This window comes from Myotis lucifugus, unplaced genomic scaffold (genome assembly GCF_000147115.1).
Source record: "Myotis lucifugus unplaced genomic scaffold, Myoluc2.0 scaffold_98, whole genome shotgun sequence".
NCBI lineage: Eukaryota > Metazoa > Chordata > Mammalia > Chiroptera > Vespertilionidae > Myotis > Myotis lucifugus.
This window is the reverse complement of record NW_005871146.1, coordinates 4067957-4083521: the sequence shown is the minus strand read 5'-3', so window position 1 is coordinate 4083521 and position 15565 is coordinate 4067957. Positions and strand designations below refer to the sequence as shown.

Sequence of the window (15565 nt, the reverse complement as noted above, 5' to 3'; positions counted from 1 at the left end):
GGAGGTTGTGGTGCCACCCCCTGTCACGCACAGAGCAGGGCCTTATCAGGGGGGTTGGGGCTCTGTACCCTGTCACACACAGAGCAGGGTTGATCAGGGGGTTGGGGAGCTCCCTCCTGTCACGCACAGAGCAGGGCCAATAGGGGAGTTGGGGCACCGCCCCCTGTCACACACAGAGCAGAGCCGATCAGGGGGTTGGGGCGCTGCACGCTGTCACACTCAGGGCAGGGCCAATGGGGAGGTTATGGCTCTACCCTGTCACACACAGAGCAAGGCCTGTGGAGGGGGGTTGGGGCGCCACCCTCTATCACCCACAGAGCAGGGCTGATCAGGGGGTTGGGGCACTGCCCCCTGTCATGCTGATCCCGGTGCCGGGAGGCATATTACCCTTTTACTATATAGAATAGAGGCCTGGTGCACGGGTGGGGGCTCGCTGGTTTGCCCTGAAGGGTGTCCTGGATCAGGGTGGGGGTCCCCACTGGGGTGCCTGGCCAGTCTGGGTGAGGGGCTGAGGGCTGTTTTCAGGCTGGCGGATGACTGAAGCTCCCAACTGCTCCTTTTTTTCTTTTTCTATTCTGGGCCAGCTTTAGCTCTGAGGCCTCACTGCTGAAAACAGGTTTCTGGCCTTTACCTTCTGTATTTGATGCAATGTTGTGGTCCGGCTGGCTGAAGCCCGGCTGACTGAAAGCCGGTTTCTAGGGTTTTGTTTAGCTTCTATATTTGCAACATAGTTGCTTAGAATTGCAGCTGAGAGGCCGGCAAGTCAGGCGGGGAACGTTGGAGTCCGCCATCACTGGAGCAAGCAAGCCTCCCTGTTAGCTTCAGTGCATGGCTGCCGGCCGCCATCTTGGCTGACAGTTAATTTGCATAAGGATATGCTGATTAGCCAGTGGGAAAGCTAGCGGTCGTACGCTAATTACCATGTTTCTCTTTTATTAGTGTAGATATTTAAATGCCATTTAACAAAGAAAAATCAACCAAAAAAATGAGTTCGCATGTCATAGGTTCGCCATCACTGGCCTAGATGTTATCTCTAGGGAGGAAAGGTCAGGGGGTCCAAACTGCATGACCAGCAATATGCTAGTAGGGGAAGAAAAGTTACCTGGGGATGAGGTCCCACCCTACAATTGATGCTCCATTGCTAGGTACCTGGGGCTTTCCACTCTGGTGACCTCTGTACCTGGCCCACTGTCCTTGCTCTGCTCATGTATAACTGCCTACAACATGGATGTGTAAGATAATTTTATAAGGACTACTTGGTAGGTGGCTCAGTTGGTTAGAGTGTCATCCCATGCACCAAAAGATTGTGGGTTCAATTCCCAGTTAGGGCACATACTAGTACCTAGGTTTCAGGTTTGATCCCCGGTCACTCTCTCAGCATATCCTCGGGTGAGGATTAAAATAAAGAAGAAGAAGAAAAAGGAAAGACTATCTGGTAGTAGTTGAGAGGATGGCTGGGGTGAGGGAGGGAGCCTGGAGTCCAGGGAGCTAGTTGAGGAAAAATTACAATAGTCCAGTGTAGACAATTGGACTATTGAACATCCAACTAAGGCGGTAGCAGAGAGAAGGGAAAACAGAGCACTATATTCTGTGAACTTGTCTTGAAACAGTATTTGCATGTTATTAATTTGATTTTAAAATGTCTGGAACACTTTTGTACCTCCACTTTCTCCATGGTCTGCTGATTCTTTTCCGCAGGAGTAATAGAGGAAAATGAAACTGCATTATTATCTGCTGAATGGCCTGAGGCAATTCACTCTGCTCCTTGGATCTTAATGATCTCATTTAAATTAGATAATGTTTTACCTGCCTGAAGGCAGAGAACTGGACTACTACAGAATGTCTTGATGATCTTTTGAACTTGAGTGAGTTTCTTTTTCTTTCTTTTTAAAAAGATTTTAATATATCTTTTTATTGATTTTAGAGAGGAAGGGAGTAGAGAGAAACATCAATGATGAGAGAGAATCATTGATTGGCTGCCTCCAGGCATGTGCCCTTGATGGAATGGAACCTGGAACCCTTCAGCCCAGAGGCCCATGCTCTATCCACTAAACCAGTGGTTCTCAACCTTGGCTGCACATTAGAATCACCTGGGAATCTTTTTAAAATCCTGATATCTGGGCCTCATCCTCCGGAAATTCTGTTTCTTTGTTATGAGTGGGGCCACAACATTAGTAACAAAGAAACAGAATTTCCGGAGGATGAGGCCCAGAAATCAGGATTTTAAAAAGATTCCCAGGTGATTCTAATGTGCAGCCAAGGTTGAGAACCACTGCACTAAACCAAACGGGCTAGGGCTATTTTTAATTATTTTTCAGAACCCTCCACCATCTACTCTTCCCCAACAGCTATTTCATCATGGTCTGGGAAAAGTTACTTGGGGTTCTCTCTGGGGGCCATATAACTTCCCAGTGCCTCCTAGAGTTGTGGTTGAGGCTGGGAAGGAAGCCTCTTCAAATCCGAGCTGGAAGAGGAAATTATGGCTGAATTAAGTGACCATTGCATCCCAATTAATATTATGTCTACTCTTGTTACCTAAAGTAGGGAGTAGGGTCGGTGTAGGCCACGAAAGGCCCTGGAGCCAAAATCTCAGGCGTCACCCCAACACGAGTCCCCACCGGCATCTGGCATCTACCCAGCTTCACTTCTGCTTGGGGAGCAACACCATCCAGCGTCAGGGAGGTATCTGTTTCCCTCAGTCATGCCCGGTCCAGATCGTAACTCGCCCCACCTACACCCCACCCAACTCTAGTCGGCAGGGGCGCCAGTCACAAGCTCCTGGACACACCTCCTGTTGCCTCTGGAAAGCCAGAGGGACTCTTTCCCTTTCCCAGGGCTCCTCGGGGGCGGGGCCCACCTGTGCCCTGGGGCGGGACCTGAGCGGGGGCGGGACAGGTGGGTGAGTCGCTGCGGCCGGAGAAAAAGCCGGAGCGGGAGGGGGAGAGAGGAGAGGCGGGTTGGCGCGCACCTAGGGAACCTCCGGGTGGGCAGTGTGTGCGAGCCAGCGAGCGAGCGGGTAGGGAGGGAGGCAGCGCGCCTGCGACGGGAGAGGCGTGGAGAGGAGAGCCGGGCGCGAGGACACTCAGGGAGGAGGAGCGGCTCCTGGAGAGACCTGGCGCCCGAGAGCGCGGCCCGCCCAGTTGACCGACCCCTGGCGCGCTGAGGCGGGTTGGCCGGACCGGGGCCCGGTGGAAGGGGGCCGGTGGGGCCGCCTCGGTGGGCCTTGGCGCGGGGCTGGGGCTGGGACCCGGGCGCTCGGGGCGCTGGGCCCGGCCGGGGGCTGGGGCTGCCGCGGCCGCCGGGGCGCCGCGCCATGGGGAGTCGCGCGCCGCGCTACTCCCTGCTGCTCCTGCGCTCCGTCAAGCTGCTGCGGCGGCGCTTCCGGCTGCTGCTAGTGCTCGCCGTGGTGTCCGTGGGGCTCTGGACTCTTTATTTGGAACTGGTGGCGTCGGCCCAGGTCGGCGGGAACCCCCTGAACCGGAGTAAGTAGCATCGGGCGGGGGCGGGAGAGGACGCGGAGGTGGGAAGGGGTAGTTCCGCTGGCTCCAGCCCTGGGGAGACCCGCCTCATCCTCAGACCCGGTTTTGAACTCGTTTTCGCCTCCAGGTGCTCGGCGCCGCCCCGCTGCCTACTCGGGGAAGGAGAGCCGAGCCCGGGCCTGGCCGTCGGGCTGCATAGGGTCGGGGCATCCTCGAGGCTGCTTGCTTCTCCCATCCTAGGGCGACGGTACGAGAGGCTCCCGCCCGCCCGGTGGAAATGCAGGCTGAGACTTGGGGTGCTTCCAGCCGCGCCGGGCTTGCAGTTCCCCAGAAGGAGACACGGGCGGTCCGCGCGCGGGCTGTAGATTTGTGTCTGGGATGCCCTCGGCCGTCCTCCCCAAGGCCGCGCGCTCTAATCTGCGCGGCCCAAACTTTGCTCGCCGCCTTCTCTAGGGCTCTCTCCATTTCGCCTCCTGGTGCGTTCCCTGCGGTTCTTTATTTTAACAATGCCTCTTAGACCTACCTCTCCTTCCCCCTTCCCATATGCCAAGCCACTCCTCCTAGCTCCTTCCTCTGCCTCCTAGTCTCCCACCTTCTCATTGAGCCGTCCCCTCCCCTAGCCATGGCCATCCCTGCAGCTGGGTATTTGAAACGAAGCCCTCCTTGGGAACTCTGCCCAATTTATCAAACTCCTCAGACCTTGCTCAAGGAAACAATGGGCAGCACGGTAGTTCAATTAATGCCTTTTAACTTAGCCGAAGCTACTTTTTCTGTGCCTCAGTTTCCTTCTAGGACAATGGAGGGGAAATGGTCTCTCTTTTTACAATAGACTTGGTTATCTGAGGGGACTTTCAATTTTCTATTGCTGCAACTAACAAGTAAAACTCTGAAAGTGTCAGGGATTGTAAAAGGTCAACGTAATAGCTGGAAGGAGTGGAGAGACTCCGGAATCCACCAGGTTCCCTTCCGAGGCACAGGGGCAGAGGTGCAGAGTTCTAGCACATTTCTCCATCACTGCGCTTTCCCCTCTCAGGAACTGAAGGAGTGCCTGATGAAATTACTGGTGAGAAGATTCTCTGACAGGTCCTTGCGTCAGCTTCTTTGCCCAGCGTTGGGTGTGGTGCTTTGTCTTCTGTAGCCAAAAGAAGAAATCACTAGCTCAGTAATTGGGCTGGTTCAGGGTAGAAATGTTTATGGTGAAACCTCTCACTGTATGGCAGCTGAAATAATTCTGGTTGTGAGTTGGGAGACAGGTTCCAGTTCTGGTTTTGTCACTAACTAGTTGGGGAATCAAGGGAAAAAGGGCAGCTTCTCAGGTAGAGGGAGGAAGTTGGACCCAGTGACCTCCAAGGTTTCTTTCAGCCTGGTTATTGGGGTTATGTGATCTCCCCTTCTTGATTATTTCCAGGCCAGAGAGCTCAACACAGCTCTTAGGCAGTTCCACAGCTCTAAGAGGAGAGTGCTTCCTTCTGATGACCCAAATCTGCCTTCCCATCGCCAGTTCTTCCCTCCCCTGAGCCTCGTTTTCCCCTGTAATAGACAGTGAATCTACCCTCCCATACCCTTTATAGTGCCAAGTGCATGAGCCCAGCTGGAGTGAGTGCAGGTGGGAGGTCCTGGGAGGGATCTTCCTTCTTTTCTCCCTGGGACAGGACACCTCTTCTCAGTTTTATTAATGTGATGGCCAGTGGGATCCTCTGCACAGTTAAAAACAGAGGAAGGCAGTTATTTCATGACCCTGAAATCAGTGACCTCCCTTCTTCCTCCCCCTCCTCCAGCACATACTTTTGCCTCAAATGTGCTTTCTCCTCAGAGGCCAGAAGCAGTTGCCATCATCAGAATCTCACACGCTATCTCCTGTTGGCTGTCTCATCCTCAGCTATCGATTCTTGGGTCTGTTTGGTTTCCCTTCTAGTTGAATCTTAACTCTGACTGGGTTTCCTTATTCCATGTTTCCTTTTCCAAACTGACTCTTCTCCAGAAAAATGTTCCCAGCTTCCTATTCCAGAATTGGCCTTCTGTTTCCTTAACCACCAATAAAAAAAAAAAAATCCTCACTTGAGATATTTTTTCCATTGATTTTTAGAGAGAGTGGAAGGGAGGTAGGAGGAGGGGAGAGAGAAAAACAACAACAACATTGGTGTGAGAGACACATCGATTGGTTGCCTCCCACCCCCCCCCCCACCCCCAAAACTGGGGCTGGGGATTGAACCTGCAACTGAGGCACATGTATGCCCTTGATGGGGACCCTTTGGTTCCTGGGCCGATGCTCTAACCACTGAGCATTCTGCCAGGGCTCCTTAACCATCATTTTTAAGGAGAGTCCAAGCCTGGACACTGATGGATCACTTAGGACCCTGAAGCCCATCTGCTCTACAGGGTGGCTTTTCACCCTGGCCATCCCATTGTGTTCTACTTTTTTCTTTTGGAATGAGATTTAGACAGTGACTGTGGGTTTCTGGCTCCTTGTCTTCCATTCTCTTTTGTTTGTAAGAAGCCCAGACATCTTGTATCAAAGTCTTCTTCTCCTTATAGGTCTTACTCCCAGCTCAGAGCTATTCATCTGAAGGGAAAGCAGGGGCTGGGGCGGGGTGGGGGGTGGGGAGGGTGGTGAGAATTAGGAAGTAGAGAGGTAGGAAGGGGTGGCTAGCATTCTCTCCTCTAGACCCTGGCCAATCCACAGCAACCAGGGTAGTAAAATGTCCCTTCCCGGGACTATACCCGTGGCCTTGACCACAGCAACTAGAGTCCCATTTGGCTCTGCTCCTCAACAAGCCACCCTGCCTCCTCCCTCTAGCCGTACCTCCCTGCCAGCTCACTCCACCACCAGCTTTTCTGTCATCTGTAAGGCCACCCTTCATTAAAGAACCTTTCATTTGCCTGTCCCTGTGTGACTGGTACATCAGTCTGGTGCTGGGAGAAGTATATGGAGAGACGGCAGTCACAAACCCTAGGGTGGTAAAGTAATGACAGGGGAGCAGGCTTCCTGCTTCATCTTTATGGAAATAGCTCAGTAGTTTAAGATATGGATGATGTGCAATTTCAGTTCCACATGTAAAAAAAGATACAACCACAATTGGAGTAACTTCAGAGAAAAGCAACCAAAATCATTAACGGATAGAAAAATGGGTCCCTTGGACAAAATAATTAGAGCTGTTCACTCACTCATTTAAACAAATATTTATTTAGCACATACTTTGAGCAAGGCATTGTACTGTATCACTTAGATATAATAATAACTAAGGTTATGGTTTCTGCGTTCTCAATAGCTTTCTCTAGTAGTTTGGGTGCACATATAAAAATAATTACAATATGAAACAATCATTAAGTTTTACAAGTGTAGACTCTAGATCAGCGGTTCTCAACCTGTGGGTCGCGACTCCTTTGGGGGTCGAACGACCCTTTCACAGGGGTTGCCTAAGACCATCGGAAAACACATATATACTTACACATTGTTTTTGTGATTAATCACTATGCTTTAATTATGTTCAATTTGTAACAATGAAATTGGGGGTCACCACAACATGAGGAACTGTATTAAAGGGTCGCGGCATTAAGAAGGTTGAGCACCACTGCTCTAGATGTTGCTGTGACACTTCTGGTAATGGAACACAGCTCTTTCAATTAATTTCATGGAAATGGTGACATTTCAGGAGATATTGAGGAGTTTGTAAGGTTTTTTTGTTGTTGTTTTTTAAAAATGTATTTTATTGAGTTTTTACAGAGAGGAGGGGAGAGGGAGAGAGATAGAGAGTTAGAAATATCGATGAGAGAGAAACATCGATCAGCTGCCTCCTGCACACCCCCTACTGGGGATGTGCCCGCAACCAAGGTACATGCTCTTGACCGGAATCGAACCTGGGACCCTTCAGTCTGCAGGCCGACGCTCTATCCAGTGAGCCAAACCGGTTAGGGCTGTAAGGTTTTAATGGATACAGAAAGAGAAGGCTATTCCAGTCAGAAAGAGCACTGTAAACAAAGACCAAGAGACAAGGGAAAGTTAGGGTTTGGGAGTATGGAGCAGAGGGTCTGAAGGAGATTATGGAATGGTGCTGTATTATGAAAGACTTTGAATATCAACCTTAAAGAATGGCCCTTACAGAAAAGAGCAGAGGAAGTTTTAGAATAGGTTAGCCATGTATGATGGAACAGGCAAGGGTAGTAGTAAAAGAAGTTAATAGTACTTTGGTAGGGACGATGGTGCCTGAACAGGGCATTGAAGGTCGCTTGCTGAGGCTGGCATTCGTCTGTTAGTTGCTGGGTCATAAAGCTTTCCTAGGGGCAGGTCAAGGTGGTAGTGGGGCATTCAGAAGGCCTGGGGCAGTCACTGTATCCCAACATGTTGATCAGTGTTTCAGTAACTGGTACAGCTGTACCAGTGTATACTGGCTGAAAAGCAGCCTGGGAGCAGACTATTATTGGAAGTTAAAGACTCTCCATTCTGGCAGGTTTTAACAAGTTATACCCATTTGTTCAGATTGAGTTAACGAAGTCCTGCCTGAGGGGAGAGGTCTGGACTAAAATGGTTTCTAGGTTCTTTGCTCTATAATTGACCTGCTGGGACCAACTTGGTGCTGGAGCCAAGAGATGGTGTTTGGGCACAGAGCCAGGGCTGAATGACCTGGTGCCCCAGCTTCTTTCTGCATCTCCCAAGGCTGGGTCTGGTGTATCCCCATTTAAGTGCCAGTTTTACCTGCTGAACCCAAAGTGTTCTCAAGCTCAGGAATTAATCTGCGTTCACTGTCTTAAATCTGTAACACACTTCTCTGGTTGGCTCTTGTGATTTCTAATTGACTTGGAGTGGGCTGGGGAGCCACACCCACAGATGTCAGGCAGACACTTCAGCTCCCGGGGTCACCACAGCCATTCCAAATTTGGAAAGGATACAAACCCAGTAACGGAGGTAACTTGGGGCAGAACAGTAATCTGAGATGCAGGCAGGGAGAGGGAGAAACAAATGAGACAGATGTGTGGGCAGAGCAGGGATGGTGTGGCTTAGAATTAAAACTCAGAGCACAGGGAGTGGAGAAAGGAAGGCTTCATGTGTGCCTTCTGACCTAGGACTCTGTCTCTCTCTGCCCTGGCTGGGCTGGTCCTCTTTCCCATGTGTGGAACCTCTGGCTCCTGTTTCTGTGCCCTACTTACCTGTTAGGCTGCCATTCTGGTCACCCAGCTGTTGCGTGTAACTTCAAATCAGTATTCAAATCTAGTTACATACTAGGCCAGTGATGGCGAACCTATGACACGCGTGTCAGAGGTGACACGTGAACTCATTTTTTTGGTTGATTTTTCTTTGTTAAATGGCATTTAAATATATAAAATAAATATCAAAAATATAAGTCTTTGTTTTACTATGGTTGCAAAGATCAAAAAATTTCTATATGTGACACGGCACCAGAGTTAAGTTAGTTAGGGTTTTTCAAAATGCTGACACGCCGAGCTCAAAAGGTTCGCCATCACTGTACTAGGCACTCAAATAAATACTTTCTGCTTATAAACGGTAAGCTCAGAATTTCTGAGCACCTGACAGTTTAGTTTCCACTGGCAGATACTTTAGCAGTGACCAATCTAAGAATAGAACCTAGGAATTACTGTTCCTGGTACCATAATGCATATAAACAATAGCCTTTAAACACAAATGCAAGGGATAAAAATTAAGCCATCAATGCTTTTTTATTATAAATGTTTTCTTTGGACTGACCACTGTGTACCAAGGACGCAGTGTGTGACAACAGGAGCCCTTACCCAGACAGTGTGTCTCCTTTCCCTGGTCTCTTTAGTCCCTGTTCCCCAGAACTGTAGCCACAGAGCCGCTCTCTCTATCCCGCCCACCACCCAGGGCCCCTCAGTCTGGGATGAGGCCCCATTCACCTGCCGGTGGTGCTGGGCTGCTTGCTGCTCCCTGTGCTGAGAGTTGTTCAGGAGCCCCGTGTGGTTATAATTGCTTTGCAGCACAAGGTCTTTGAAGCAACCACTTCTGTGCTGGTTTTAGGAGTGGCTGGTAGTTGCACTGCAGTAATTTTCCAGGCCACGGAGCCTGGTTTTGCCCCCCTAGTGCTGGGCTTTATGGAGCAGCGCAGCGCAGCCATCAGAGCAGAGTTTGCTTTGGAATGGGGCCTAGAGGCTGTTCTTGGAGTAGCTGCTCACTGTCTAGTTTTCTGCAAAGTTCCACCAGTTTCAAAATCTACCCTTTTATTTTCCATGAGCACTTTCCCTTATATTCAAGGGTAATGAGGTCTAAACGAGGCCAACCATACATTTTGCACTTTCAGACAATCCTCCTTTGACTCTGTGATCCACAATTAATATATTTATATGTTATGTGATATAAGCAAAACACTATTGGAAGAGGTGAAAATAGTTTGGGCTGAATATGTTATATATTCTGAGCAAAGCATGGCGGATAGATCTTTAAATGTTTACAGACTCTTAGGTTCTAACAAGTGCTGCTTTTAGTGTTCTAAGTATCCACAAGACAAGAAAGAACGAATATTATTTTTACCTTGTGATTTTTAGTATATAATTTATTTTTTATGCTAACTTTTTTTTTTTTAATTTCTTAACTACTAACCAACTTTTTAGAAAAGGGTGCAAATTGTCCTATGGTCCCTGGTTTTGTGTGTGTGTGTGTGTGTGTGTGTGTGTGTGTTTAACTTTTCATTGAAGTACCTTATATGTACAGAAAAATGCACATATAAGTGTACAGCTTGATGAATTTCCACAAACTGAGCATACCTATGTAATGAGCACCCCAGTGAAGAAACAGAAAATTACCAGCCCCCCAGCAGCCCACTTTGGGCTTCCTTTCAATCACTACCATAGCATAGGTATACTAACTGAGGAAGTGGCAAAGAAAGACCAAGGACCTAAATGCTATGAGATACAGCCCTGAGAAATGCTCCATTAGAGCTGCTGCAAGGACAGGATTGAGAAATATTGCTTATCCTGTGTATGAGAAATATTAGAAATAGCTACCTTCTCTTGAGCAATCAATTTGTTTTAATTTTTATTGGCTATGTAAGTTGTAAAACCACTCAGGCTTCTCCCTTTTTTGTTTTTGTTAATCCTCACCCAGGTATATTTTTTCCATTGATTTTTAGAGAGCGTGAAAGGGAGGGGTGAGGGTGGGGAGAGAGAAAGGGAGAGAGAGAGAGAGAGAGAGACAGACAGACATTGATTGGTTGCCTCCTGCATGTGCTCCAACTAGGGCCGGGGATTGAACCTGCAACCCAGGTATGTGCCCTTGACCAGGAATCGAACCCACAACCCTTCAGTGTGTGGGTCGATGCTTCTCCCTTTGTGTTGGTCATTAGAAAGCTTCAGAATTCAATTTATGGCTCATCTGGGGAAAAGGATAAAAGATTTTATGATCTATATTTTGGTATCAATTTTATCTCTATACCTTTATTTTTTGTTTCCCCCACAACTTCTTCTAGTTTATGTCACTTTATATTCTGTCCTTATAAGCCACTTTAATTTTTTTTTTAACCAAACCATGGCACAAAATAAATCAATAAAAGTGCTATTATTTACATAAAAATATGAAGGAGAAATTTACACTCATCTATAATCCCACTACTCTGACCAGAGATTGTTGAAAAAAAAAAGTATAATCAGTGATAACCAGGAATACCTTAAGAATTGCACATTAAAAAAACAAAGAAGCTCAAAAATCATTTTGTGTGTGTGTCTTAAGTTTATTTAGATATTGATAAATTTGAATGACATTAAAAAATAAATATCCACCTTCTGTATATGAAAAGAATATCAAAAGCTTGGAATTTACTGACAGATGTTGGGGCCTAAGCCACCTTTATTTTAAACAATGACATAAATACAAGGAAAATTCAGTAATCCTTGGGGCACCGCTGACATTACTGATGAAACAACCCAGGCAACTTGCCAGGAAGGCCAGGAAGCTCAAGCTTGTCCTGTGGGCCCCTACATCCCCCCCGCCCCCCGCCGCCCCCCGCCGACTCATGGGGACACTGTGAGCATGAATGTCTGTGGCCACTGCCCAACCTGTGGCTTATAGTCCCTTTACTAACAGATGAGAAAATAAACCCAAGGAAGAGCTATTACCTGCCTCTTCTACCCATTTCTTTTAAAGTGTTCTGTGGTGTGGAACAGAGGCTATGCTTCCATCCCACTCTAGCTGGTAGAATTGTGCTTTATGGTGTCAGGACCTGGGAGGAGGGCCCAAGGATAGGAAACGGAGAAAGAAAGGTCGGATGGGAATGGAGAAATGACATACCAGGTGACCAAGGATTTTATATATATAAATGTCCAAGAAATTGAGTGATGTGTATTTTTCAATTTTTATTTACTTTGCAAATCTTGAATGAATGCAGAGGTGATTCATTTTAAATGAAGTAAAATGTTTGTGGAGCATTTACTTTTTTTAATGGGGCACTAAGTGGGCTAAAAAGTATTGATGGTTCCTGGAAAAAATTAAGGAATTTGAAGACAGGGCACGGTTCAAATCCAAGTTCTACTACTACTCACCAGTTGCAAGACCTTGTATAAGGTACTTCTTCCTTTTCAAGACTCAGGTGCTTCATCTGGGTAAGAGGGTTATAATGTCCTCTCTATAGAGCCTTTCTTATAACTAGACTAGTGGCCCGGTACACGAGATTCATGCAGGGGAGGTGTGTGTGTCCCTCAGCCTGGCCTGCACCCTCTCCAATCTGGGACCCCCCCGGGGAATGTCTGACCGGAAGTTGGACATCCCTCTCGCAATCCAGGACCACTGGCTCCTTACCACTCACCTGTCTGATCGCCCCTAACCACTCTGCCTGCCGGCCTGATTGCCCCCAACTGCCACTTTCTGGCCTGATCACCCCTAACTGCCCCCCCTGCTGGCTCAATCGCCCCCAACTGCCCCCCCTGCAGGCCTGATAACCCCCAACTGCCCCCCCCCGTCTGCTTGCCTCCAACTGCCCCCCCCACCCTGATCGCGCCTAACCGCCGCAGCCTGCCATCATGGCTTTGTCTGGAAAGACGTCCAGAAGGTCTCCTGGTCTAATTAGCATATTACCCTTTTATTAGTATAGATAAGATTTAGTGAGCCTACCACATATTAAGTGCCCAATTAGATTTAACATAAAAGTAGCACATATTAGGAGCTCAGTGAATGCTGGTAGGAATTAGGGAATGGCTGGGCAGGCAGGAATGGATAGATATGTTTTTCAACTAGCCCTTTTGCCAATACTTTTTCAATTTCTCAGACCAAGACACAGCTATGCCCAGTTTCTTAGCAGTTTCCAGGCCATCCATGGTCAGCTCCTGCCACCAAATACACATTTCTTTTTATTTTTATTTTTGGTTAATCCTCACTCAAGGATATTTTTCCATTGATTTTTAGAGAGAGTGGAAGGGAGGGAGAAAGACAGAGAGAGAGAAACATCGATGTGAGAGAGACACATTGATTGGTTGCCTCCCTCGTGCCCCAGCCTTGGCCAGGATTAAGCCTGCAACCCAGGTATGTGCCCTTTACTGGAATCTAACCAGGGACCCTTCAGTCCACTGGCTGGCGCTCTATCCATTGAGCCAAAGCAGCGAGAGCCAAATACACATTCTTTAACCACTCTTTTCTCCTTGATGTTCAGCACTGCCTCCATCCATCCTTTCGGATTCTAGGTAAATATTTGCATTGGGGGGAAGGGCAGGTCAGAAGGCAAGGATTTTGCTGAGAATGAGAGAAGTTGGGGAATGTTCCATGTCACAGAAGCTCAGCAGTTGGGAAAAGCTAGCCTTTCTCTCTGCTGCATGCCTCTTAGTACTCGGAGGATTCCTGGGACTGGAAGGCAGGACACTGGGTAGGGATCTCAGTTTCAGGCCTATCTTTGTAACTGACTTGTGGAGGGTCCTTTTCTCTGGAGGGCTTTAGTTTCCATATTTTTGGAATGGGATTCTTCTTTCAGGGGTAGGTCAATCTTTGACATTCTGGCCCTGATCTTTCAAAACTCAGTTGCCTGAACTGAGAGGTGGCAGCAATCCCATGCTTCTGGCTACTTGGTCTCCAAGGTCATCTCTCACAACATGGTCTCCATACAAGCAGTTGCTTCAAAGATTAAAGGCCTCTCTGCTGAGATCTTCTTACAAATCCTCTGATCCACTCCTTTCCACCCTGCCTGCCAACCCAGGGTTCAAATGGACACATGCAGGCATGCACACATGCACCGCACCAACCAGCTGACCTCCTAACTGCTCACCACCACCTCTGAGCCAAAGATTGGCGGTGGGTGTGGGTTGCAATTTGGGGGGTGTGGGAGAGGAGGGAGGACATTGAGGATTTCTTCATGAACCAGGGACAAAGTCTTAATATATATTCTCAGTTCTTGGTTTTCTTTTTTTATTCCAGCTGAGTTGAAGTCCTGAGGAAAGGGTCAGGAAGATGAGGAGCACATCTCAGGCAGACTTCCACCAGCAGCGGCAGGGAAATTGCACAGACACAAAGAAATGGGAAAACGGAGAGAAATTGAGGGAGAGACATCTACCCCATTTTTTCATTTGATTCAATGCCTAGTTTTATTTGGCTCTATTTCAAACTTGGTTCTTTTAAAAATACTGTATTCTTTTGTTTTTAATAATTTAAAACTAATTTGTTGAATTATCTAAAGTTGTTAGTTGCCCCAAACTAAGAGGCTGCCAAAGTATTAGCATCTGCTTGCTGTTCTGACATTCACAACTTAATTTATTTGGCTCCTGAAAATTTCCCTTACATTATGGAGAGGTTAACTATGTAAATAAAGAGAAGTATGTCAGATTTTATATGTACCATTTCTTAGTATTTTGCTGTATTTCTCAAAAAAGTTCTTTTAAAAAATATATATTTCTTTATTGATTTCAGAGAGGAAGGGAGAGGGAGATAGAAACATCAATGATGAGAGAGAATCATTGATTGGCTGCCTCCTGCACGCCCCCTAATGGGGATTGAGCCCTCAATCCAGGCATGTGCCCTTGACTGGAATCGAACCCAGCACCCTTGAGTCCATAAGCTGACGCTCTATCCACTGAGCCAAGTTGGCTAGGGCTGCTTAAATTTTTAAGGCCCTCTCCAGCTCCAGTAGTCTATGATCATTGGTGTGTGTGTGTGTGTGTGTGTGTGTGTGTGTGTGTGTCTAATCCAGGGGTGGGCAAACTTTTTGACTCGAGGGCCACAATGGGTTCTTAAACTGGACCGGAGGGCCGGAACAAAAGCATGGATGGAGTGTTTGTGTGAACTAATATAAATTCAAAGTAAACATCATTACATAAAAGGGTACGGTCTTTTTTTTTTTTTTTTTTTAGTTTTATTCATTTCAAACGGGCCGGATCCCGCACGGCTGGAATCAAAGGTGAATATTTCCATTGGAGGAATATAGCATAAGCTAAGTAAAAGTTTAGGGAACACAAATGTTGTAGTGCAGAGACTCATACAGTATGAAGGAGATGAGGTTAAAAAGGTGGTTGTGACACCTTGGAGTGTCGAGTGACAAACTACTGAGTGTGGGCTTGGTAGAGAGAGCAACATAAACTTTTTAAAGCAGGGATTTGGTATAATAGAAGGCAGGGTTGTCTTATATCCACTGATCTAATTCCTCAGACATTTATTGAACACCTTTTATGTCCTAGGAATTATGATTATAGGTAGGTTAAGTTGTTGTAAGTTTGCAGGATGGCTTGGAGATAGGCCACTCAGGTGGTTATTGCAGTGACCTAAGGTGTGGGTGAGGAGTGCATAGCTGAGAAGGGTGTCGGAAGAAAACAGAGCTGTCAAAGACAGAAGTGACAGTTGGACAGTAGAGTTTATATACGTAGAGGCGAAAGAATACTCAAATTCTGGGTTTCACACATGGTTCCCTGGCTATATTCTGCCATGATCATTTTAATTAAGGGCTATTTTGAAAACCCAGCATCACAAAAATGTTCTCGGGGGAAAAAAAGTGCTTTCATTTCTCTTTACACTTTCCTCTCTGGACCTTGGATACATAGGGACTAGGAGATAGGGACTAGGCACTTATACATACTTAATGAGCACTCGGATGTGCCAGGCAGTGTTGTAGGAATTAGGGACATAGAAGGGAACCAGAAACTTAAAGGCT

The 15565-nt window shown here is 47.3% G+C and overlaps 1 protein-coding gene and 1 long non-coding RNA gene across 2 annotated transcripts in view; both read left to right on the top strand.

Annotated features, from left to right (window-relative positions):
• The first annotated feature begins 3303 nt into the window (after nucleotides 1–3303).
• The window catches only part of B4GALNT3 (beta-1,4-N-acetyl-galactosaminyltransferase 3), a 95003-nt gene continuing 82741 nt past the window's right edge, over nucleotides 3304–15565 (top strand). Inside the window, exon 1 of the mRNA XM_006092133.3 lies at nucleotides 3304–3482. Within this exon, the coding sequence (XP_006092195.1) occupies nucleotides 3314–3482 (169 nt within the window). The 5' untranslated portion in view covers nucleotides 3304–3313. The remainder of the gene's footprint in view (nucleotides 3483–15565) is intronic.
• LOC106697721 lies at nucleotides 13222–14252 on the top strand. Its single transcript, XR_002830085.1, has 2 exons — nucleotides 13222–13719; nucleotides 13843–14252. It is a non-coding gene; the product is annotated as an uncharacterized LOC106697721 (long non-coding RNA).